Source organism: Camelina sativa, chromosome 6, assembly GCF_030686135.1.
Source record: "Camelina sativa cultivar CO46 ecotype springtype chromosome 6, ASM3068613v1".
NCBI classification, from domain to species: Eukaryota; Viridiplantae; Streptophyta; class Magnoliopsida; order Brassicales; family Brassicaceae; genus Camelina; species Camelina sativa.
Window position 1 is genome coordinate 18,613,254 of NC_141885.1, and position 22,089 is coordinate 18,635,342.

Sequence of the window (22,089 nt, forward strand, 5' to 3'; positions counted from 1 at the left end):
AGCAGAGAACTTATGTTTTGCATTTTTGGATGAAATATAAATTATTCCTAGTAAACACTCTGTACAACAAGTCTTGTAACGGAAAACAACTAAAAAATGTTCCAAGTCATGAAGAGAAAAATGTGGAAGCTGATTCTTAACGTTCCAGTCAACTCCGAAACTTCTGAAAGATAACAACAGCCAAAAAATAGATTACAGGCTCAAATTTGAGAATAGTATAAACCGTTAGAATATTGAAAGTAAATATTATTTAAGTGGTGTAATATACATTTTTGTCTGAACTAGTCATATTAGTTTCATCAGCTAGGATGAATGGTGTATGTATAATGGGGGAGAGATTGAGAAGGAACGCGAATAAAGGGATCCACAAGTGTCTCCACCAATTTCTGAGTAAAAACAAATCACATCCTTTCATTCTCAAACACCTAAACCAAATTGTCAACTCAAAGAAAAAGAAAAAAAAAACAAAACAAACACACAAAATCGAAAAGCTTTCTTTCTCTGCAAGACACAATAAGCCCTATACGAATATACAAGGCAGCTATCGAGGGAGAGAGAAATGAATACAACTACAACAAAAAACGTTTGCGGAGACAAATGGTACCTTAATCTAGACAAGCCTGAAGAGGCATTGAAGTTTCTTGGATTCATTGCCATTTTCGTCATCCGAACTCTCCTCCATCATCTCATGAAGCCTCTTGGCCAACCTTACCTCACCACCGACTTTTCTGTATGTCCATCTCTTCTTGTTCTTCGTATATATTATCTCTTTTGATCTTTCCATATTAACTCAATTTTTGTATGCATCAGATAGGGCTGATTCTAGGTAATCTTCCCAAGTTTCGAGAGGCATTCTCGGGCCCTTACTCTGTAACCCTCAACAACATAATCGAATTCGGGATGATCTGCCATATGTTTGTGATGGGTCTAGAGATGAATCCAAGCGTTCTTCTCAGACCACCAACCAAAGACGCATTCATAGCATACACAAGCATGACCACGACCTTTGTTCTCGCCTTTGTCACAACTCCTTTCCTCCACTACACCAAAACTGGTCCTTACGTTTTCTCCCTCGCCCTCTCCCTCATGGCATCAAGCACTGGTTCCCCAATCTTAACCCGCGTCATCGCCAATCTCAAAATCAGAAAATCCGATCTTGGGAAACTCGCATCAGCCGCAGGTGTCCATACGGACATGATCTCTACCTTGTTTTACTGCTTCGGATTCATTTTCTTCCCTACGGACAAACCTCTCGCTAGACCTCTCCAAAGATTCTTCAGAGCCCTCCTCATGTTTTGCCTCTTCCTCGCTCAGGTCACTTTCACCTCAATCGTATCCCCAATATTTCTAAATTGGGTCAACAACGAGAACCCCGAAGGCAAACCACTCAAGGGATCTCACCTTGTTATGTCTCTCGCTTTTGTCGTCTTGATCTGTAGTTTCCCACTTTGGCCAGCTGAGTCAGTGTACAACCCAATTCTCAGCGCATTCACGGCTGGTCTCTTCCTTCCAAACCAAGGAAGAATGTCGAAATGGATCATCAACAAAATCAATTACTTGCTCAGCACGGTCTTCTATCCTATCTTCTTCTTTTGGGTTGGTTTCATAATCCACATGAGAAACTTTGACATCGGGGATAAAATGGCGTGGGCAAAGTTCTTTTCTCTTCTCGGTACTGTCATAGTCGGAAAAGTCACCGGAACAGTCTTGTGTGGTTTACTACTTGGTTATCATGTCCCCGAAACCGCATCTTTAGGACTGCTTTTGACCGCTAAAGGCCATTTTCATGTCTACTTGGCAGCCTTGGCCATCCGGGTACCATCAAGCTGTCTCCTTTTAGTTTTTTTCATTGTTTATCTTCATAGCAAGATCCTTACTCTCGTTCTTTCCGTTTGATGCAAATGCAGACAAACAGGGTGAAAAATACGACCGGTGCAATGATCATTTTTGTCATTGTCCTCACAGTGATCTACTCCCCATTTGTGGTCATGGACATCATCAAACGTGCTAGAAAGCGGGTGCCTGTGCACATCATGGCGCTTCAATGGCTTGATCCAACAACTGAACTTCGGATCTTGATTGGTCTTCACGGTCCGCACAACATCGGTTCCACGCTCAACCTTATGGAGATCTGCCATGGGGGACGTGAGCCAGGGTCTATATTTTATGCGACTGACATGGTGGAGCTGACTGATGAGATTGCTGCCACGCTGAAAAAGGGCGGAGGAGGTGGTCAGAGTAATGATTCAGTGACGGTAACGGATAGGTCGGTGGCGGAAATGAGAGAGAGTATAACGGCAGCTGTGAATGGGTACGGGGAGCTTCGCAACGGACAAGGTGTGACAGTGCGGAGGATGCTTGCATTGTCCACTTTTATGACCATGGCTCAGGACGTTTGCGGTTTGGCTGATGAACTTATGGTTTCCATTATAATTCTACCGTTCCATAAACGGCTGAATCCTGATGGCACTCTTGACTCTGGCAATGCTGGGTTCCGTCATGTGAACCGAAAGGTAATTGTTCCACCAAGTACTATTACAAGTCTATTTTCCTTTCTCGTCACTGGTATAATTAGGCATTTGCGTTTGCAGATTCTGAAGAACGCACCATGTTCGGTGGGAATTCTTGTGGATAGGTCGTTCGGGCAAACAGAAGAGGCATGGAGACCAGGAGCATCCATGGCCATTGCTATAATATTCATAGGTGGCAGAGACGACAGGGAGGCACTGGCTTTCGCGGCACAAGTGGCTCGACATCCTGTTGTGAAATTGAAGGTGATACGTTTCTTGGAAGACAAGAGCTCCCAGAACGCACAAAAACGCAGTAGTATCCTGAACAGAGCGAGCGTGGTAGAGCAAGAAGAGGAAATGAAGCTTGATGATGAATGCTTCGCTGAGTTCTATGAAAGATACATAGCTGGAGGTGGAAGAGTGTCTTACATGGAGAAGCATCTCACAAACTCCTCTGAGACTTTCACAGCACTTAAATCACTAGATGGAGAGTATGGGCTGGTGATTGTCGGAAGAGGAGGGGGAAGAGCAAGCAGTGGGTTAACCACTGGCCTCAACGACTGGCAGCAATGTCCAGAGCTTGGTCCCATAGGTGACGTTCTTTCCGGATCAGATTTCTCACGCAACACATCAATGTTAATTATTCAGCAGCAGCGTACTCGGGGTCAGCTTGATGGGCTCCATGATGATTTCAACATCCTGTGAATATATGTACAATTGCACTAATTTTAGTAGCTTGGGAAGAGTAGTATCCTAACCATCACAGCTCTAAAGAGACTTTGTACAATAGTTCAAACATTAAGTGGTTTATGTAGATAGAATGGTAAAAAGAAGTGGTATCGAAGCATTACTTCTTAGCAGCCTGAAGCGGTGTTTAAAACATAGAGTTAAAACAAGTTACAGGGCGATTTGTTTCTGATTTACACAAAGCATAAACTAGGGAAAATTTCACAAGCTCATTATAAGTCTTGTGATTGGTGCTTAGCAAAGGACAATGCAAAACGTTTTCTTCCCGAAGTTCTGATGGAGACCTCTGAGTTCCTTAGTACTGATTTGAAAACTTGGCTACCTCTGCCTGAAAACACAAAAGGGTATATACCATAAGACGAGGTACATCAAACAACATCAATAGCATTTGATATTCGTCTAGCTGATCAACCACATGATGAAATAAGTGAGTTACAAACAATAAAATCTGATACAGAAGTGTGAAGAGAGAAACCAAGGTACCTCAAACTGGTTCTTCAGATAATCGAGCTCCTTGTCAAGATCATTGATGGCCTGGTTGTATGCTTGCATCGGAGAAGACTGGCTTGTTGTATGAATCTACACACAGAAGAACCACTTTCACACTTAAACAACAACATCCAAGAGTCCTAAAAATCAACAAGTGTATCCCACTTGTTATACTACTCAGAAATTTTCACACATCTCAAACAATCAGACACTGTTTTGAAGTTCCTAAAATGAATACAAGGATCAACGAAATGGCAAAAACACAGAGAACAGGATTAATCCTTCCAATTTCAAGGCAACATGCTTTACAGTAGTAACATGCAAAACTTGAGGAAATTGAGCTTACCCTCACAATAATCTTGTACTTAAGAGGATGAGGAAGCTGGTATCCAGCGAACAAGACATTCTCGTCGCGGTGAAGTTGCCTTCAACAAAAATAAAATAAAATTCAGAACAAAAATTTAGGGATTTTTATCTCTTGAGAGAAAAAAGAGACAAAGACGTACATGCGGACAATGTTACCAATGGTATGGTCTTCTCTCTCAATCGTGAAGGAAGCAGCATTGATGATCTTCGTGTCCCTATCATAAGCAACCCTATAACATACGACCAAAAAAAAAAAAAAAAAAATCGAGGGTTTAGCACAGTAATTAAAAAACTGAGACTATCGATAAGAAGCTTTCGAATTTCATTACTTCCTGGTTCCTTCAGGGACGACGAATCTCTCGTATCGGTCAGGAGCATTCATGGCTTAACCGGAGGTTTCAACTTTCAAGCGTCCTTCGCCGCAGAGCAGAGAGACCTTTCACTTTCTCTCTCGGCAATGAAAATATAATTCGACGACGTTTCGTCTTATAAGTTAAAGAAAACCATAGTAGTCCACGTGTTCTATTCTTATTGGTTTAAATCCTTTGGCTCGGATCGGGCCGAACTCTTAAAAAGTATTACCAAATTGGACCTTTAGGTTTATGTTATTTACACAAGCGTGTGATTTAATTGTGGGAGAAACCTAACAAAAAATTTCAGGAAAGAAAAAAAAAAAACAACAAGTCAGATCCCTAAAAATCGAACCCGAACGCGTAAAAAACTTGAAAACCGACTATGGCCTTTCACGTAGCTTGTCCAATTACATGGTACCCTCTTTAATTTTTTCTTTTTCTTTTGGCGCCTCGTCGTTACTCTTCTATAGTCTTCGGCTGGCTTTGTTGTTTTTTTTTTGTTACTTATCGAATTGTTCAAATTGGTTTTATTTTTGGGGGTTTTCTTCTTCTTCTTTTCTTCGCAGCCGGAAAATTTGCTTCTGCGTGTTGGGTTTTTCTCGGAATCTTCATTGTAAACAAGTGAAAGATGTGTTTCTCAACGAGATCCATTCTCTTCAAGACTTCTTGCGAGACCCCTGGGGTGATGAGGTTTCGGCGGACGGTGGTACCGTTCAGATCCATGTCCCTAAGCTCGCTGTGTTTGATACTGGTCCTCGTATTGCGGCTAGAGGGAATGATTCGGCGGTTGAGGTTGTTGCTGCTGCTGCATCTTCGGATTTGGTGCCAGCCAAACGCACTGTTGTGTTGCAGAAGAAAGCAGCTGTGGTGGATTGCTGTGCTGTTAATGATGCTTCTGACGACTTAGAGGTGTGGTTGCTTGCTGCTTTTGTCAATTGAATTGAACGAGTGTGTGGTTAACTTGAGATAATGATTTAGTTAGGCTAGACTTGGTAGTTGCACATGCCTATTGGTTATATGATATTGCAGCCTTTGTTTGAGTATTGAGTGGAACGGTATACATCTCTGTCTTTGTGAAATATCGTGTGTATTCAGTAATGTTGATAAGTCTGTTTCTTGTGTATGTCTTTTATGTAGGTTACTGTCAAAGAGCTCTGTGGAGAAGATCATGACCATCACAGTGGAAGCATAACGTGTCACATGTGCTATTTGGTTGAAGTTGGGAAGAGTGAGAAAGCCAAGATGCTTTCTTGCAAATGTTGTGGCAAGAAGTATCATAGAAACTGCTTGAAGACTTGGGCTCAACATAGAGGTATCGTTTTCATTGGAATGTAATGCTTATGAGTCTTCTTCTGCCAACTGCCTAGATTCTTATAGCTTTTTTTTTTTTCTTTCAGATTTGTTTAATTGGAGCTCTTGGGCTTGCCCCTCTTGCCGAATCTGTGAGGTTAGTTTGGACACTACTTTGTGCGCAATGACTATTCCTACACTTCTATTTCCTTTTCAACAAGTGTTCCTGCTCTTTTACATGTTGGGTTACATTTGACTTTTCCTCATCATGTATCTGATATATCTAAAAAAGATGATTTGGAACATTTTAATTAATTGGTTTAACTACCTCTTGATCATTTACATTCTCTTGGTCATGTTTCCTCTAGGGCTGCGGGACTTTAGGGGATCCAAAGAAGTTTATGTTCTGCAAAAGATGTGATGCTGCTTATCATTGTGATTGCCAACAACCTCGGCACAAGGTAGTATTTGTTGCTTCTCTATATAAGGTTCCTATCTTTTGCAAATTGGTTGATTCTCGTCTCTGAATGTTTACAGAATGTTAGTTCTGGACCCTATTTGTGTCCGAAGCACACCAAGTGTTACAGCTGTGGGTCTACAGTCCCTGGGAATGGCCAGAGCTTACGGTATTTAACTTCTTTTTGCTTTGTGATTCCTACTATTATTTGATACATGTAAAGTGCACTAATCTCTTATCATTCCTTTTTAACTCTGCAGGTGGTTTTTGGGGCATACTTGTTGTGATGCTTGTGGAAGGTTGTTTGTTAAGGGAAATTATTGTCCTGTATGTTTGAAGGTATCTCTTTCTTCTTCTTGTTGATAGTGAACCATGTACTCGGTTTCCATGCATCATAATTGGTTATGTTTGCCCAGAGTTAATTGTTCGAGGTTTATTATGTATTTTTGAGTTGTTATCCTATACTATTCAGACATCTGTATCGCAAAGGCAGTTAAATGCAGCATTTTCTTACATTCTTTGGCTCCCTTTGAATCAAGTTGAGTAATTTATTTTGATTTCGTTACGTAGGTTTACAGGGACTCGGAAGCAACACCAATGGTGTGTTGTGACTTTTGCCAGCGCTGGGTTCATTGTCAGTGTGATGGAATCAGGTCAATATCTTTAATTTATTTAATAATGCAATATTACTTTTGTGTCATGTAAGCATGTCTTTCAAGTGTGTCTCCAACTATTTTAAATAACACTAACTTTGCAAACAAATATCACAGCGAAGAGAAATACATGCAGTTTCAAGTGGATGGGAATCTTCAATACAAATGTTCTACTTGCCGTGGGGAATGCTACCAGGTAGGTTTCATGGGTCCTCTGTCTTTTTCAAGTGTTTGTTCTTAAATCTGTCCGATGCTCTAGTGGATTGCCATAAATGATAATTTGGTGACCCCATCTTCTCTTTCTGATTTTTGTTTATAATGCCAGGTCAAGGATCTTGATGATGCTATACAGGAAATCTGGAAGCGAAAAGATATTGCTGAGAAAGAGCTAATTGCTAGCCTGAAAGCTAGTGCTGGGGTAGTTGGGCAAACTGGTGGTGCCTCTCTTATCAATCAGCCTAGATCTGTGGAAAGAAAAGTTTCTGAGAAGGCTGTGGTCAATGGTGAAGAAGAGAAGCCATTGAGAGTTCTCAGGATAAAAACTAGCAAGCCTCAAGATTCAGATAGTGAGAAATTTGGAAAACACACTACAGAGCTGAATACTGTGAAGGCGAAAAAATTGGTGATAAGTATAGGTCCTCGAAAGACAGGGGTTACAAACTCTACGAGCTGCGATGTATCAAAGCTTTCTTCCAAATCCAATGGTATGTCTAGCGTAAATTTTTGCATCTTATCATAAACTTATATAAGAAAAATATACTCTCTACGATTTACGTTAAACTTTCTTCAGTTTCTTCTTTTTTTTATAATTGATATTAGTAATAAAAAGAGCTTTGGTGATTTCAGGAAAGCAAGAGAAATTGCAAACAGAAGAAATGTTGTCCCAAGAACCGCATCGCAGTTTGTTGGGAAAGAATAATGACGAAAAGAGAGGGTCTCGAGGTGAAGTGGCCACTTCAAAGGCTGAGGGCGGAATCATAGGGAGACACTCAGATAGCAGAGGAGATTTAAATAGTGGCTCGCATGATTCATTGCAGAAAGATTCAAGACGATTGTTGAAACTGAAAATAAAGAAACATAATCCGGAGAGCCAAGAAGGTGAAGCCCCTAGCATTGTCTATGAAAGAGGTAAATCTGGTAAAGGACATAGGTCTAAGAGGAAAAGAGCATCACCTCCAGCTGAAAAGTCAGGGTTCAATGAAGATGAAGATGCATCGCTGTCACGTGAAGACAGTTTGTTAGACGAAATGCTTGATGCTAGTTGGATTCTGAAGAAATTGGGGAAAGATGCGAAAGGGAAAAAGGTTCAAATACACGAGGCCTCGGATAATTCATGGTATATGTGATTTGTTGTTTTTTGTCTTTACCTTAAAACACCTTTAAATTATTCAGGGTTCCTAACAAATAAGGTAACAAACAAAGAAAACAGGGAGAAAGGAGTGGTAAGTGAAGTAGGAGGAGGAGGCACATCGAAGTTGATGGTGACGCTGGAGAATGGAAAAGTGAAGACTGTTGAGCTCGGGAAGCAAGGGGTTCGATTTGTTCATCAGAAACAAAAGAGGACAAGAACGTGAGGGATATGTATTCTTAAAAGTAACCCATATTTGGAAACAACGTGAGCTTCTTCTTCTTCTTCTTTACCTTCTATACCTTTAGAATCTGTATGTAACTTTAGCTTCTTTCTTTTTTGCCTGGGAACAAGTATAAAAGAACTGCTGAGGGAAATAAGAGTTTCAAAATTGTAATAGATTTGATAAAAAGTTAGAAGGATGAATTCGAACATGCAATTAACATGATTTTATGTCTGAATAACATCAATATGTGTCTAAAAAGATCTTGTGTTGTTGTCTCTGTGTGAAACCTAATCCTTTTTAACCAATGATATGAAAAGTCAACTCATGGACATTGCCACGCGTTAACAACAGACGTGACGTCGTATGACCTCTACGGATAAGAATGTAAAGCATTTTTATGATACGACAAATAATAAATACTACCAGAACTAGGGATTAAAAGTGTCCGGTTCTACAATAAAGCAGTAGATACTAGAAATCGCAGGAAACATATGATAAAAAGTTAAAATTGAATTTGGGAGTTGTGGAAAGAACTCAAAGAAGGATAGATAGCACGTGATTATCAAACCAAATCTTCTTTATCTCTTTTTTTTTTTCTTAGTAATCGAATCATATTACGTTATTACAATTATTTTTGTTTGGTACTTGTAATAATAATACTAACCCAAACAAAAGCAAAAGAATAACAAAATCAAGATCTGCGTTTTTCCCCTGAAACAACCCAAACAAAAAAAAAAAGAGAGAAAGAAAAAAAGAATGTTACAGCTGTTTTTCACGATAGCGTTCTCGGCGGCGCCGTTAACTCTGTACATACCACCGGTAAGATGTTTGACGGTGTTCGTGGAGACGATGGAAGAGATGGGAATGGAAGGTAGGGTTTATAGCCGGAGACTCTTCCCTCGCGCTAGAATTGCTTGGTCTAGGCTTCTTGATTGCTTCTTCTCCACTTCTCGCCCTCTCGCTTCTTAAAAAAAATTTGTGTTCGTCTTCTCTTCCTTTCTCTGTAGATATATATGTAATTTCCTTCTTGTGTTTTTTCATCACATATATTATGTTTTTGATTTTTAGGTGTTTTTTTTTTTTTTTTTTGGTGGTTGTTGATCTTAATAATGATTAGAGACAGATCTCCCTCTTTTTGTTCTCTAATCTCTGTTTTATTTTTAAAATCAAATCGGTGTATGTGTAAAGAAAAGTGAGAGATTGAATCAAATTGCTCAGGGATTACATATGTGGGAATCTGAGCAAAATTATCATCTCGTTTAGTAGTAGTTACAGTTGAAACAAAGGAAATTAACAAAAAGAATGAATCAAATATCGAATGAATTTTTGAAAAAAGTTGTTTTTAGTTGGCTAAAGTGCAAGGCTTTAAGAACCAGAGAACGTCCAATCCCCTTGCTGCTTCCTTGGCTTCTCCACTCTTTCTGTTCTTCTCTTCTTCTGCTTCATCCTCTTTTCTCTTCAACACTTCCTGTGTACACAAAGACAGAAACCCACTACTCAATTTGGTGTTGCAGAATTTGACTTAAAGGGTTAGACATTAAGGTTAGTATGTGGCTGTTTTTTTAGCAAGGAAAAGGAAAGGGTTTGATAACATACCGTAGGTTTGGTCCTCAAGGGTTTCAAAGAAGCTGTCCGGTTCTCTGAGAAGCATTGAGGAGATGGTGGGTTTGTTCTGATTTGCTGCAGGAATCGTTCGTGTCCTTTGTTCTTTACAGTCTCCAGTTTTAGAGGAACAGGGATGTTCTCTGCATCATCCATTCTCCTGAAAACATCATCACAGAATCCAAAGTTTAGTACTTTTATTTACTTACCTCACCTCATCAGTAGTATATCTTAGACTTGAAACAGATAAAATGAAAGTTAATCGAGAAGCAAAAACGTACTTGTTTCTTCTACCATCCTCTCCTTTGTTCTTTAGTACAGTCTCCACATTAAGTGAGACAGGAATGTTCTCTGCATCATCCACTCTCCTGCAAATCCCAATTAGAAATCCCCAAAGTTTTAGTAACTAAATTCTATGTTGGTTTTTGCATAAACACAATTATACTGCAGCAACATGGTAAAACTTACTTCTTTCTTCTACGGTTCTCTTTAAAGGTGCTTCCTTTAACATCCGTGGACTCTTGGAGTTTATCTTTGCTTACTTCAAGCAATGGCTTTCTTTCTTTTTTCAATTCCAAGTCATGAGCAGAGTAAGGCTGGTTTATTACCCCACCACCCACTTGATGATGAGTCTCCTTCACTTCGGACTTCCCAGTATCTTCTCTCTCAGTTACCCTTGTGGCTAATCTCTTCAACTCATAGCAGAAATCTGAGATGTGCCCAAATATGTCTCTTCCTGAAAACAGATGCCTAGCAGATTGTGTGCTCTTTAGTCTCGGTGCTTCTTTATTCGGTTTCTTGACGGAAGTTGATTTAATTGCTGATCTCCAGGATTTGACTTGGTAGCTTGGAGGTGTGGCTAAGTTTGGGTTCTGATTTTCACTTTCTTGGGTTTTTGGAGTAGACGGTGATAAGCCATATCCCCTCCTCCTACAAGTAAATGGGATTATAAGAGTCAGTCAAAGGCCATAGAGTCAAGTAGAGAGTTAAAAAGAGCATCTCTCTCAATTGTACCTCTGATTCTGCTCTCCAACTCCTAGAGTCTCATTCGTATCCCTCAGACCCGGATGCTTCAAAAACAGAAAGAAACACGGGAAAGTTAAGTAAAGTTTAAACCTTTGGGCAGCCAAAGAAACTATAACTTCAATTATGATTCATATCTTTGTGAGGAAACAAGAAAGTAAAAGAAGAAGGAGAAGCAAACCTTGGAAGAAGTGGGCGTTGAGAAAAAGTCTTCAGGTCTCTTGGGGTGATTACAGTCTTGAATTTGAGATAAAAGCCAGAATTAGTAAAGAAACCATCAAAAGATATGCAGAAGATTTAACGAAGGATTGGGGAAAGAGAGAGTTTCTTGAATATTACCAGGTTTGCAGAACCAAGCATCGTCGTCAACAGTGTCTAAATGGCTTGGAGCCAAGAAATCGAACCACTTAGGCGCTCTGATGTGTTCGTAGAAGACGTCTTCAACAAAACGAGAATCGATTCGCTTCCAATCGATCTGAGCAGGCTCCATTAGAGAAATACAGAGAGATAGAGAGAGAGAGAGAGACACACAGAGAGGAGAGAAAGAATTCTTGGATGGAGAGAAAAAGAAGGAGAAGAAGATTGTAACCGTTGGGAGTGAACGTTACAAGGCCATATGTGCACGTGGCTCTCTCTATTGTTACCGTTGCAGCTTTATTTATTCACACCTCTCGTCGTCCATTGGGGTTTCTATTTTTTCATCATTTAATACAATCCCAAAAGCCACGCCACGTGGAAAAATACGAGACGTGGGAATTGTTGTGTAATATTATGGGCTTCTGTGGCCTTTACCTTTACCCCGAACAGGCCATAACATCGGGTCGGATTTGCGAGTTATCCGCTCCAACAAACTTAAAATCGGGTCGGGTCTTCTAGCAAGCTTCTCGGGCAAGCCTCCTCCCTCCACTGAAACTTGAAATTTCGAAGTACTAAAAAATCTCAACGCGCGAAAATTCCGAAATTATAGAGGGAAAGAGACCCGCGATAATCTTAAAACCAATTTGGATACTCTCTAATTCCCAGATTAGTCTTTTCTGGGTGTTTTCACATTTCCCGAATCAGTCAATCAAAAGCTTCTGGGTCGTTTCATTTCCAAATGTAAGTTTACACCTCTTCGTTTTCTCCAATGTTTATAGATCCAATTGATTTGTAGAAGAACTGATTCGAGATCGACATGTCAGGAAATTGAAAACCCTAGTAATGTAATCGATTAATCTGACTAGAAACCCTAACTTTCTGGGGCTTTGTTGATGATCCATTTTTTGCATTTTCTGATTTACAGTTTGAATGAAGATGGGAGATGAAACAGTTGATGGTATTGAAGCCAAGTACATAACTGGTCTTAGTACCATAATGGTTGCTACAATTCAAGAAGCCAAAGATCGAATATCTCAGATCGAGTACATTTTTTGTAGCCAGTTGTTTCCAAATATACAATCTAGATCCAAAGCATTGGAAAAGGTTTATTCAGAGGCTCGTCTTGGTGCTTGTGATGCGTGGAAAGAGAGAGAGAAATCTCTGTTATCTCAGGTTGAGGAGCTTAAGGTTGAGAATCAGCTGATTAAGTCTGAGAATCTTGATTTGATCAAGGATAAGGAGAAGCTAGCTGAACAACTTGACAACACTGCCTTTATGCCTCTTAGATTGACGAGTTTACAAGACTACATTGATCATTTGAAAAAGAAGCTCAAGAGTAGATCTAAGGAAGTTAATGATGCTAGAGATTTGTATTGTGGGTTAGTTCAGTTGTTACAGGTTAAAGGTTCGGATGAGCTTAGTGAAGATGGGATAAATATGATTCTTACCGAAGTGAAGAGCCTTAAGGTGAAGGCTGAGGATGTTTCGAAGAAGACATTGGTGACTGAGAATCTTCTGAAGAAAATGGAGTATCTGTCTGCAGAGGTAGCAGACAGTGAGAGGAAGTTAAGCTGGGTTGAAGAAGAGAAACAAAAGTTGACAATTAGGTCGCAGGTGTTTGAGGAGAATGTTGGTAGACTTGAAGAGCTACTTAGGCAGAAGAGCGACGAGCTTGAGGAAGGGAAGAAGGCTCTTGAGGTTTTGCAGGGTAGACTCAACTTGACTGAGAGGGAAGTGTTGGAGTGTAAACAGAAGATTGCAGATCACGAGAAAGAAAAGAGAGTGGTTATGGGTAAAGCAAAGGACGATATGCCTTTGAAGCAGGTCAGACACGGAAGCTACTTGGCTGCTGACTTGGAAGCTTTACGTTGCCGAAGTGAGGAGAAATCATCTGAGTTAGCTATAGAGAGAAAGAAAAGAAAAGAGCTCCATAGTTCTTACAAAAAGCTGAAAGAGCAGTATGGTTATCTCTGCGAAAAGTTTGGTCTTGCTGCTGACAGTGTTTTTCACGAAAGCAGCCTTGACGGTGAGTATAACCAAATGGGACAACATGAGAAACCAGCCATCCCGAGTTGTAAGTATTTGGCAGTCTCTGACTCTCCTAATTAAACTTCTTGTGTTCAATTAATTGCTTTAATAGGTCATGATGCTTCAACTGACTGCTTCTTGTGCCATTAGTAAAACCATCATCCACTTTTTTGTTGTTTTTTTTTAAATTACAGCTCTTGAAAGGAAACACTCAGAAACTAATGAAGGAGCAGATAAAGTGAGAATTGGTACTGGCACGAGTGGCAGCAACTGTGGGAAAGAGAGTATAATCAAAACAGTGCAGACACCTATCACTTCCATCTCTCCAATGGTGCAGTCACCTGGTGTTAGAAGTGGCCCTTCTGCTGCAAAATCTCCACAGCTAAGCGGATTAAAGCGTCCAGCTTCCATTTGGAGAGACACAAGGTCTCGACAATCTCCTGGAGGCAATGATCCTCATGATGATTTTCTAGATACTCCCATTGAGAATGTCAAAAGGGGCGCTGTGGAAATAAAACATGTTGACAATGTTGCTAAGAAAGATGATTCAGACGACGAGACACAGGACATGAATCCTAAACCGAGTCCATCAAGGCAGCGAATTCAAGTTGCAGAAACGAGTAAGAAAAGTTTCAAACATGTGGAGTCGGTGAGGAAAAAAGCTGAGAGGGAGAATTTGAAAGGGGTAGAGTGTAAACAATGCAAGAAATTCTATGATGCTGTTCATCCTGAGAATGATGGAAATGGTAACAAAAGCTTGAGATGTGAGCACCATGAAGGCGTGTCGAGGCATCGTTATAGATACGCTCCTCCAATGACTCCTGAAGGATTTTGGAACATCGGGTTTGAATCCGAAATGTGATTTTGTATATGTTTGGTTCTTTGGATAGGTAGACCACAATGAAATTTATTTTCTTCATTGTCGAAGAAAATATCAACTAAAGATGATTTATTTAATTCAACTATAATATGTTATTCTAATTTTATTTTTAGATCCTAATGTATCAATCAGTTAAACTCTACCAGGATGAAAAAAAATAAACAGCTATGAAACTTTCGGGCCTTACTATAGACATAAGAAACTTTATGTACCTAATTGAAAAAGAAAAAGAAATAAGGGAGTCCTTTGCGTGTATAGATTATTAGGCGCACAACAAACGACCTTCATCTTTTTCCGATTCAATCTCCTCCGATCAATTGGCCTCCCGCTTCCGTTTTGTCCGACGACTTCTGACCGGGAAATCAACGCAGGTGATAAGATCGCTAATCTGTTTTCCGTTTGATTCGATTTGTTTTTTCTATTCTCTGAATCAATTGTTTTTATAGATCTTAATTTTATTTCGTTTGTTTCCGACTCGATTGAATCGTTGTAACCTAGGTTCTTCGTGCAATTTTTTCCTTTGTTGTTCTTAGTGGACTCTGGATTTTTTGTTGATTAATTTCTGAAGCTTGGTTTTTTAGATTTCTAGATTTGTTTGTTCGACCTTGTTACTTCTATGGATTAATGCTCCTTTAGAATTTGATTTTATTGAATCCTATCAGACGAATTTGTGTGCGATTGTATTTTCTTATATGTATATCGAGCTCAATTAGGTTGTGTTGGTTTCTAAATAGTTTGAGAGCTTATCTGTTCAACAGTTATTTCGATACAAGTATTTGCACTTGGTTTATTGGCAATGGAGAAAGGAGCACCTCCTAGCATCTTTGTGAATGATGGGTCGTTCATGGAAAGATTCAGACAGCTTCAACAGGAAAAAGATAAAGAGAAAGATAAGGTTGTATCTGTACAGGATTCTAAGCCGGTGAAGATTTTAACTGGGGTTTCGAATCCCAGACCTTCTGCTAGTAAGATTTCCATTGGGTTAAAGACCAATGATGCCCAGAAGAAAGGTGGGAAGCTTGCTTTCAGCTTGAAGCAAAAGTCTAAGCTTCTTGCACCTCCTATAAAGCTTGGTACAGAAGACGATGAGGATGAGGAGGATGCTAAAAATGATCATGGCTTTGGATCTGCCAAGCGTCAAAAGTTAGAGCAGAGAGACACGCCTGTAAAGTCAGCAAAAGTGCCTGATGTTGGTAATGGCTGTTTATTTAGATATCTTTGTTTGAGTGTTCTTTGTGGAAGTCTCTGTGATAATTCTAGTTTATCTTGCTTTTTTATGGTTCCATTCCATTTAGTAAGTGATCCATGAGGGTTAAGAACAGTTATGCCATATGATGTCAAGAGTCCCGAGTTTCCTGTCTGTTGTATGTCTTTATTGATGAATCGGTGTGTCTTATATGACACGAGGAAAGCCTAGGAGTCCTACGTTGCCAATAGTCCCAAGTTCCTGTCAGCATATGTCTTTATTGATGGACCTGCGTTTTTCTTTTGGAATGGAAAGGACAAAACAGTCTGGAAATTTAATTGTCTACTTAAATGCAGTGTCTTCCTTAACCAACAATCCAATTGCTGGAATGATTTGGCATATCTCCCACGCCTGCTACAAGAGTGATTTGCATTCGTTGTTCATGGACTCGGTATTAATCAGTTTTATAAGTGATATGCAGCACCACCTCCGCCCAGTGATCCTACTGTGAAGAAAGTTGCTGATAAACTAGCAAGCTTTGTTGCTAAGCATGGAAGGCCATTTGAGCATATTACACGGCAAAAGAATCCTGGGGAGACACCATTCAAGTATGTATTTCATTGCTTTTGGAGCATCTACAGTTTAACGTTTCTGGTTTCCCTCTTTTATACACATACTTCATCGGTATTTTCTTTTTCTTGGTTTTGTTTGTTGACCTTATGTATCTTGTGTCCTGTTTCCTAAACAGATTTCTTTTTGACGAGGACTGTGCGGACTACAAGTACTATGTCTTCAGGCTGTCTGAAGAGGAAAAATCAATTTCACAAACCAAGGATTCTGGTGTACTTCACAGTAGTAAGTATTAGATTTCTGTATTTCTATAGAACAAAAGCCGTGCAACTGATTTTCGCTGTTCTATTTATCCATATATTTATTTCGGAACATGTTTAGCCAAGCGTGTGCAGAAAATATTTGACTCATTTCTTTTTTTTCCGAATTTTTTTAATCCTACAATATAATTTATATGTGTTATGTAGTGTGAGATTATGTGAGGCTGCTCTTCCTGCTACCATATCTAACTGTATTCTTAGTGCCAATTTCCTTCGTTTTATCTTTACAGGTGATGCAGGCCCGCGAATGTCCACAGCAGCAATCACTTTGCAAAAGCCAGCTCATCAACAAACAGGTTATCAGATCCCTGCCTCAGCCCTCTATGATGCTCCTGAGGAACCTGGAGCTTCTTCTAGATATTCTCAGGCAGCAATTACAAGACCCAGCAACAGTATGTTCACTCGCTTTTATTGGCCTAGGTTTCCCTCCTATCACTGGTATCTAGCTTTGATTGTGGGTTACATGTGTTTGATCTGCAGGTGACTCCTCTAGTGGGCCGAGGGGTGCAGACCCTATATCAATGATGGAGTTTTACATGAAGAAGGCTGCCCAAGAAGAAAAGATGAGACGTCCTAGGCAGTCGAAAGATGAAATGCCCCCGCCAGCCTCACTTCAAGGCCCGTCTGGTGAGAATGAATCCTATTGTTATTTCTTGTTTTAGGCAGCTGTGATGTCTTATATTGTGCAACCACGTTTGTCCTCAGCAACTCCCTCCACAGACCCGGGAAAGAGAGGTCATCACATGGGTGACTATATCCCTGACGAGGAGTTAGATAAGTTCCTTGCGAAGTGTAACGATGCAGCTGCACAAAAAGCCACAAAGGAGGCTGCTGAGAAGGCCAAGATTCAAGCAGATAATGTTGGACATAAGCTCTTGTCAAAGATGGGTTGGAAAGAAGGTGCTTACTTGCCTCACTTTATCTGTAAACTTGTGCCCTTGTTACTTTCTGTATCTTGTGTCTCTATGGAGACAAGGAGCTTAGAAAATTGGAGGATTGGATTACAGGTGAAGGTATAGGAAGCTCCAGAAAGGGGATGGCAGACCCTATAATGGCAGGAGATGTAAAGACAAACAACTTGGGAGTTGGGGCTTCTGCTCCAGGAGAAGTTATGCCTGAGGATGATATATACGAGCAGTACAAGAAGCGGATGATGCTGGGTTACAAACACAGACCCAATCCATTGGTACGTGTGCTATCTTTAGCTCCTTTCTATTTGTAATAGCACATCTTTTTACTCACCTTGCGTCTATTTCTCTACAGGGAAATCCCAGGAAGGCGTATTACTAAGGATCAATCAGCATGCTGTGCACAACTATTACCTTTCTCTCATCTCAGCACCGGCTGAGCTTTGCTATTCTATTAAAAAGAATGTTCAAGTTTTTGGACTGATGATAAACTGAAGTGTTGGTAATGGATTAAATTTGCGTTTCAGTGTGCAAATATATATCTTTGACAGAAATTTCAGTTGATATACATTACAATGGATTTATTATTGGAAACGACTAAGATTTTTAATCGATTGTCATTTATTAATGATTTGGAAGCCTAATACACAAAACAGCGTGTTTATTAGATTGAAAGGTAAATTAAAAAAAGAAAAGGAAGATATGTTCTTTCTAGTTAATGACATCGCAGGGTGGGAAATTAGCAGAGCATCTCTGAGGAAGCTGAAGAGCCATGGAGCGGTCAATCCCAGAGAGTGGAGGTCCATTGGCAAGAAGGCAAAGACAAGGACGACCAAGTGTGACAACGGCAGAGCAACATGTTTCGGTCGGTGGGATCGGGCTGAAAGGAGCTACAGCTGCTCTACATGGTATCAGCTGCACCAGAGCGGAGAAGAATGTTCTGCTGCATCCTCCCACTTCCTCCTCAGGCAACATCGGTGGTGGAGGTGGTTGCTGCAGGTCCTCTTGCTGTGCTGTGACTATGGTAAGAACGGTTATGGTCATGAGCAGTGCCATTGCTAACCCTACTCTCATAGCTTTCATCATCATGTAAACACTGGTGGTAGTGAGATAACGCAACAAAGAGATCATGCTTCTTTATATACATGCTATTAAAAGGTGTGCATGTCATGCCGTTTCACACCTCTCTCCTACCTCACAACCAAAATAGCTTCACAATTACTCCGTGTGTTTCCCACTCTTTAGAGCTTCAATATTCGATCAAGTTCACAAATCTTACAACATCCATGTGTAAAACTGATGGCTACTTTACTTTCATTAGTTTATTACTATAAATTTATAATATGACAAATATGATATGTTTATGTGACTTTGATGTTTCAGGCTCACATTGTGCAACATTTACTAGCACATGGCTGAAAAGTTAGAAACGCGTATTATAGATAGCTCATAAATTCACATATTAAATAATCAAATGATTTGGAAGAAATTTACGATTGAGCATCTATATCATAATGCTCAAGTGCATCAGGATTGTTACAGTATTGTTGTCGTGAACCCAATATTGTCATTTTTGCTCTGTATGTAGATTTTTTGTATTCCTTGACAATCGGCTATACAAGACAAGATAAAAAATAAAGAAAAGTAGTTACATTCGTATTCATATAATTAACAAATGGAGAAAAAACCCGATTACCGAAGAACATCAAAACTTACGTGGTATAAAAAACTTTTGGAGCAACTGAATGAGGTTTGAATTTATGAGATCTCCAGACGAGGATGGAACAGAGCAGTGAAAGACTTTTCCCGTACCAGTTGGAGACTCTAGCAGACCATGAGACTAACCATCTTTAAGAGCAGATTCCAGAGTAGAGATTACATGTTCCATCATAAAGAGTTGGGTCTGGTAGACTTCATAAGGGAAGCTTATATCAACCTCTCTGATTTTGTAAACGTTGTTGTGGTTCGAATCCATTCTAAATTAACAAAAACAAATCCATCAAATCAAACAGAGCTTTAAATAACAAAACTAAATCAGAAATTACATATTATGGTTATATAAATTTTAGTTACTTTCTAATTACGGAACACATACCATGTGTGTCAATTATGTTCAGTTTTTGCTATAAACATTTGAAATCATAGTTTTTGAAAGAAAATTGTATTTAATTTGAGTCTAGAATATATCAATGCATAACTCATTTCAAACAAGTTTTTTCATATTAATTGACCCAAAAGCATGCCAACTTTTTTTTTTGTACAAAGCCGACTGATTCTTATGTTCTCTTGATTCTTTAAAAATTTCTATCTATTTATGTCACAATAATTTAGTATCAATTCATGATACTTTAACATTAACATTCTTTTTTTCAAAAAATCACCATTTTTCAATTTAGAAATGATAAATAATTGTTATTATTGTAATTATTTACAGTATATTATAACTTTAGATAATATGTACAAATCCTTCTTGTTTTTAATTGGTATCATGATACTTTAACATTAACAGTGTTAATTTAACACTAACAACAATATTCTCAAATTTTTTAAAGTTTTAAAGTATATATATATATATATTTTTTTTTTGACAACAAAAAAATCAGCTCATAGGAGCCAATATGAAGGAAAATCATATATATTCATTTGCATGTTGAAAATTAGTAATAGTTAAAATAAAATCAACCAAGACCATAAAAAGAAAAAAAAAAAGAAAAAAACATACTTGTAATATGTCAGAGGGTGTAAACTCTTCCCACTGATGAAGATGTTTGGCTGGTTTAACAGTTTGTTGAAGGTGGGTGGGTCAAGTCTATGGTAAGAGAAGGGAGAGCCAAGGATAAGTGATATGAGGAAAGAAAGACACAATGTCAAAAAGAATTCAAAGAAAGAGTCGGAAGGAAAAAAAGAAAAAAAGGATTGGATGAATTCATAGGCTACCTTATTGGTTGGTAAGATCTTTGCATAAGGGTCAAAACTTCAATTTTTAATCCTACAATATAATTTTTAATCAGTACCATCAGATATATGATAAGTCTATTTTTTTCCTACTTTTAGTCATTTAAAGATATTTGCAAATGATATGTTAAGATATATATGTCTAATTTTACATTTACTATTCACATCTTATGGTTAGTGTTTAACTGTGATCTGCTTAAATTCAGATGATTTTTTTTTTTACATTCTTTGCAATAAATTATGCATCTTTCCAGCTTACGCATCTTTTCAACTTAAATATTCTTTCCGGCTTTTAAAAAGCCTCATACATTGTTCTTTTTCAAAAAAAATAAAAATCAGTTCTCTCTACCATTACGGTCCGACATCAGTTTCTTTAGTGTCGATCTTCAACTTTGTTTCTTATATTATTCCATAGATATATTTAGATTTGTACTAACAATTTTTAAAGTTATGGTTGACATGCTCTAAAAATCTTCAGAAGACAGTTTTCAAGCTCATTTCAAACAATAATTTTGTTTTTTACGAACTAAAGTTATGCTAAAAACATTTTGGAGTTGTACCTATAGACTACTAGCCTATAAATCAAAATATAATATATGGTTATTCTTCACTTTTCATCGAAGTAATAATTTTCTAGGCTTGCATAAATATGGTTGCTTTGAAATTATTATGTATCTGATAATATATTTCTGATATCAATATTTGTTTTACCAAAAAAAAAAAAAAAAAACCACGACAAAACCCAAAAGAAGGATTAGTTTTGTTTCTTTCTCTCTCTCTTACTAAACAAACTCAGCTCCAACACAATAGAGAAAAGAGAGTCAGAACATCATCAGCCGCCTCTTTTTACTTCAAACCTCCTTAAACCTCATCTCTTTCTAACCTCGTTGCTCTCTACCGTTAACAGCCGACATTAGTATTTTTAGCATTAGTAATCGGCTTTGTTTCTTATATTATTCATACATATATTTAGATTTCTAATAATAATTTTCAAAGTTGTGGTTGGCAAATATCACATGCTCTAAAACTCTTCAGAAGACAGTTTACAAACTTATTTTAATCAATTATTGTTTGTACTACTACTAACTAAAGTTATGCTAAAAACATTTTGGAGTTGTACCTATAGGCTGATAGCCAATAAAAAAGTATGCAAAAGGAAAACATAACCAATCAACTATAAGCCTATAAATCTAAAGATGGTTATTCTCCACTTTTTCATCGAACTAATAATTTTTTAGGCTTGCATAAATATAATTGTTTTGAAATGATTATGTATCCGGTAATCTATTTTTTATATCAATATCTGTTTTACCAAAAATTCAAAAACAAAAAAAAAAGCCAAAACAAATATGATATGTTTATGTGACTGATGTTTCATAAGCACACTCCGACTAATATGATGTGTTTCTGCCATAATGATTTTCATCAATATTGTGGCTACTATAATATGTTATGAGAAAATTATTAGTTTTGCTATACACAGTACCAAAAGTTTTTCCCAATGCCATTTCTCCTAAAACCTTTTCTCGCATGTCACAAGCCTATATCTAAAAGACTATTATACCCTTATTCCTTTTAACCTAAAACTAATTCATTTATTTAGCTTTTTTCTGAGAGTTGAAACGTAAACTCTTTTTTTTTCAGATCTCTTTTTTTTTCAAGTCCTAGATCTCTTATTCTAGCTCAAGACTTCTCCTCTTCTTCCATCTCAGTTGCCATACACAGTGGTGTTGCTATCCTCCATACTCATCTTCTTCCTTCTCAGTGGCTCTCTATGGTGGTGCTATGAACCTCTATACTCATCTTCTTCCATCTCAGTCG

General features: G+C 38.4%; 8 protein-coding genes across 9 annotated transcripts; 5 read left to right on the plus strand and 3 right to left on the minus strand.

Moving 5' to 3' along the window:
* Nucleotides 1–278: 278 nt before the first annotated feature.
* LOC104791457 (cation/H(+) antiporter 28) lies at nt 279–3,368 on the plus strand. The gene is made up of 4 exons (XM_010517353.3): nt 279–730; nt 811–1,815; nt 1,908–2,513; nt 2,592–3,368. Exons 1-4 carry the CDS (start codon nt 560–562, stop codon nt 3,213–3,215), a joined length of 2,406 nt encoding a protein of 801 aa, XP_010515655.1. The 5' UTR covers nt 279–559; the 3' UTR covers nt 3,216–3,368.
* LOC104791456 (DNA-directed RNA polymerases II, IV and V subunit 11) lies at nt 3,345–4,622 on the minus strand. Its single transcript, XM_010517352.3, has 5 exons — nt 4,442–4,622; nt 4,253–4,342; nt 4,093–4,171; nt 3,741–3,836; nt 3,345–3,585 (listed from the first exon to the last, which is right to left on the minus strand). Exons 1-5 carry the CDS (start codon nt 4,492–4,494, stop codon nt 3,553–3,555), a joined length of 351 nt encoding a protein of 116 aa, XP_010515654.1. The 5' UTR covers nt 4,495–4,622; the 3' UTR covers nt 3,345–3,552.
* Nucleotides 4,623–4,708: 86 nt separating this feature from the next.
* LOC104699080 (uncharacterized) lies at nt 4,709–8,697 on the plus strand. 2 transcript variants are annotated; one of them, XM_087453333.1, is made up of 12 exons: nt 4,709–4,879; nt 5,032–5,374; nt 5,603–5,777; nt 5,863–5,912; nt 6,124–6,216; nt 6,293–6,381; nt 6,473–6,551; nt 6,783–6,865; nt 6,983–7,061; nt 7,191–7,569; nt 7,712–8,201; nt 8,288–8,697. In XM_087453333.1, coding segments are annotated over exons 1-12 (1,893 nt in total). In that variant the 5' UTR covers nt 4,709–4,847; the 3' UTR covers nt 8,289–8,697. The 2 variants fall into 2 exon arrangements, with proteins under 2 accessions (XP_087309459.1, XP_087309458.1); XM_087453332.1 differs by having other exon boundaries at nt 4,715–4,879; nt 8,295–8,697.
* A 498-nt stretch (nt 8,698–9,195) lies between these two features.
* Nucleotides 9,196–9,667, plus strand: LOC147942799 (uncharacterized). The gene has a single exon (XM_087453325.1). It carries the CDS (start codon nt 9,196–9,198, stop codon nt 9,406–9,408), a length of 213 nt encoding a protein of 70 aa, XP_087309451.1. The 3' UTR covers nt 9,409–9,667.
* Nucleotides 9,572–11,744, minus strand: LOC104791458 (uncharacterized). The gene is made up of 7 exons (XM_010517355.3): nt 11,404–11,744; nt 11,246–11,301; nt 11,056–11,111; nt 10,510–10,971; nt 10,323–10,409; nt 10,036–10,201; nt 9,572–9,907 (listed from the first exon to the last, which is right to left on the minus strand). Exons 1-7 carry the CDS (start codon nt 11,552–11,554, stop codon nt 9,782–9,784), a joined length of 1,104 nt encoding a protein of 367 aa, XP_010515657.1. The 5' UTR covers nt 11,555–11,744; the 3' UTR covers nt 9,572–9,781.
* Nucleotides 11,745–12,351: 607 nt separating this feature from the next.
* LOC104711760 (protein gamma response 1-like) lies at nt 12,352–14,443 on the plus strand. Its single transcript, XM_087453324.1, has 2 exons — nt 12,352–13,495; nt 13,644–14,443. Exons 1-2 carry the CDS (start codon nt 12,352–12,354, stop codon nt 14,309–14,311), a joined length of 1,812 nt encoding a protein of 603 aa, XP_087309450.1. The 3' UTR covers nt 14,312–14,443.
* Nucleotides 14,444–14,463: 20 nt separating this feature from the next.
* Nucleotides 14,464–17,923, plus strand: LOC104791461 (SURP and G-patch domain-containing protein 1-like protein). The gene is made up of 9 exons (XM_010517358.2): nt 14,464–14,700; nt 15,088–15,522; nt 15,997–16,123; nt 16,264–16,370; nt 16,636–16,797; nt 16,886–17,032; nt 17,111–17,305; nt 17,413–17,591; nt 17,669–17,923. The coding sequence occupies exons 2-9, from the start codon at nt 15,126–15,128 to the stop codon at nt 17,693–17,695; spliced, it is 1,341 nt and encodes a 446-aa protein (XP_010515660.1). The 5' UTR covers nt 14,464–14,700; nt 15,088–15,125; the 3' UTR covers nt 17,696–17,923.
* LOC104791462 (uncharacterized) lies at nt 17,835–18,454 on the minus strand. Its single transcript, XM_010517359.3, has one exon. The coding sequence runs from the start codon at nt 18,442–18,444 to the stop codon at nt 18,025–18,027; it is 420 nt and encodes a 139-aa protein (XP_010515661.2). The 5' UTR covers nt 18,445–18,454; the 3' UTR covers nt 17,835–18,024.
* Nucleotides 18,455–22,089: the final 3,635 nt, after the last annotated feature.

Bases quoted from the DNA above. Each gene is read 5' to 3' on its own strand.
- LOC104711760 (XM_087453324.1), top strand. From the start codon at position 12,352: ATGAAGATGGGAGATGAAACAGTTGATGGTATTGAAGCCAAGTACATA. The intron at 13,496-13,643 runs GTAAGTATTTGG...TTTAAATTACAG, and splicing joins GAAACCAGCCATCCCGAGTT to CTCTTGAAAGGAAACACTCA.
- LOC104791461 (XM_010517358.2), top strand. From the start codon at position 15,126: ATGGAGAAAGGAGCACCTCCTAGCATCTTTGTGAATGATGGGTCGTTC. The intron at 16,798-16,885 runs GTATGTTCACTC...TTTGATCTGCAG, and splicing joins AATTACAAGACCCAGCAACA to GTGACTCCTCTAGTGGGCCG. The intron at 17,592-17,668 runs GTACGTGTGCTA...ATTTCTCTACAG, and splicing joins AACACAGACCCAATCCATTG to GGAAATCCCAGGAAGGCGTA.
- LOC104791456 (XM_010517352.3), bottom strand. From the start codon at position 4,494: ATGAATGCTCCTGACCGATACGAGAGATTCGTCGTCCCTGAAGGAACC. The intron at 3,837-4,092 runs GTAAGCTCAATT...TTCTGTGTGTAG, and splicing joins AGTACAAGATTATTGTGAGG to ATTCATACAACAAGCCAGTC. The intron at 3,586-3,740 runs GTACCTTGGTTT...TTGTGTTTTCAG, and splicing joins ATCTGAAGAACCAGTTTGAG to GCAGAGGTAGCCAAGTTTTC.
- LOC147942799 (XM_087453325.1), top strand. From the start codon at position 9,196: ATGTTACAGCTGTTTTTCACGATAGCGTTCTCGGCGGCGCCGTTAACT.
- LOC104791458 (XM_010517355.3), bottom strand. From the start codon at position 11,554: ATGGAGCCTGCTCAGATCGATTGGAAGCGAATCGATTCTCGTTTTGTT. The intron at 11,112-11,245 runs GTTTGCTTCTCC...CTGTTTTTGAAG, and splicing joins CAACGCCCACTTCTTCCAAG to CATCCGGGTCTGAGGGATAC. The intron at 10,202-10,322 runs GTACGTTTTTGC...TGATGTTTTCAG, and splicing joins GAGGATGGTAGAAGAAACAA to GAGAATGGATGATGCAGAGA.
- LOC104791457 (XM_010517353.3), top strand. From the start codon at position 560: ATGAATACAACTACAACAAAAAACGTTTGCGGAGACAAATGGTACCTT. The intron at 731-810 runs GTATGTCCATCT...TGTATGCATCAG, and splicing joins ACCTCACCACCGACTTTTCT to ATAGGGCTGATTCTAGGTAA. The intron at 2,514-2,591 runs GTAATTGTTCCA...TTGCGTTTGCAG, and splicing joins TCCGTCATGTGAACCGAAAG to ATTCTGAAGAACGCACCATG.
- LOC104791462 (XM_010517359.3), bottom strand. From the start codon at position 18,444: ATGATCTCTTTGTTGCGTTATCTCACTACCACCAGTGTTTACATGATG.
- LOC104699080 (XM_087453332.1), top strand. From the start codon at position 4,848: ATGGCCTTTCACGTAGCTTGTCCAATTACATG. The intron at 5,778-5,862 runs GTATCGTTTTCA...TTTTTCTTTCAG, and splicing joins GACTTGGGCTCAACATAGAG to ATTTGTTTAATTGGAGCTCT. The intron at 6,866-6,982 runs GTCAATATCTTT...CAAATATCACAG, and splicing joins TGTCAGTGTGATGGAATCAG to CGAAGAGAAATACATGCAGT.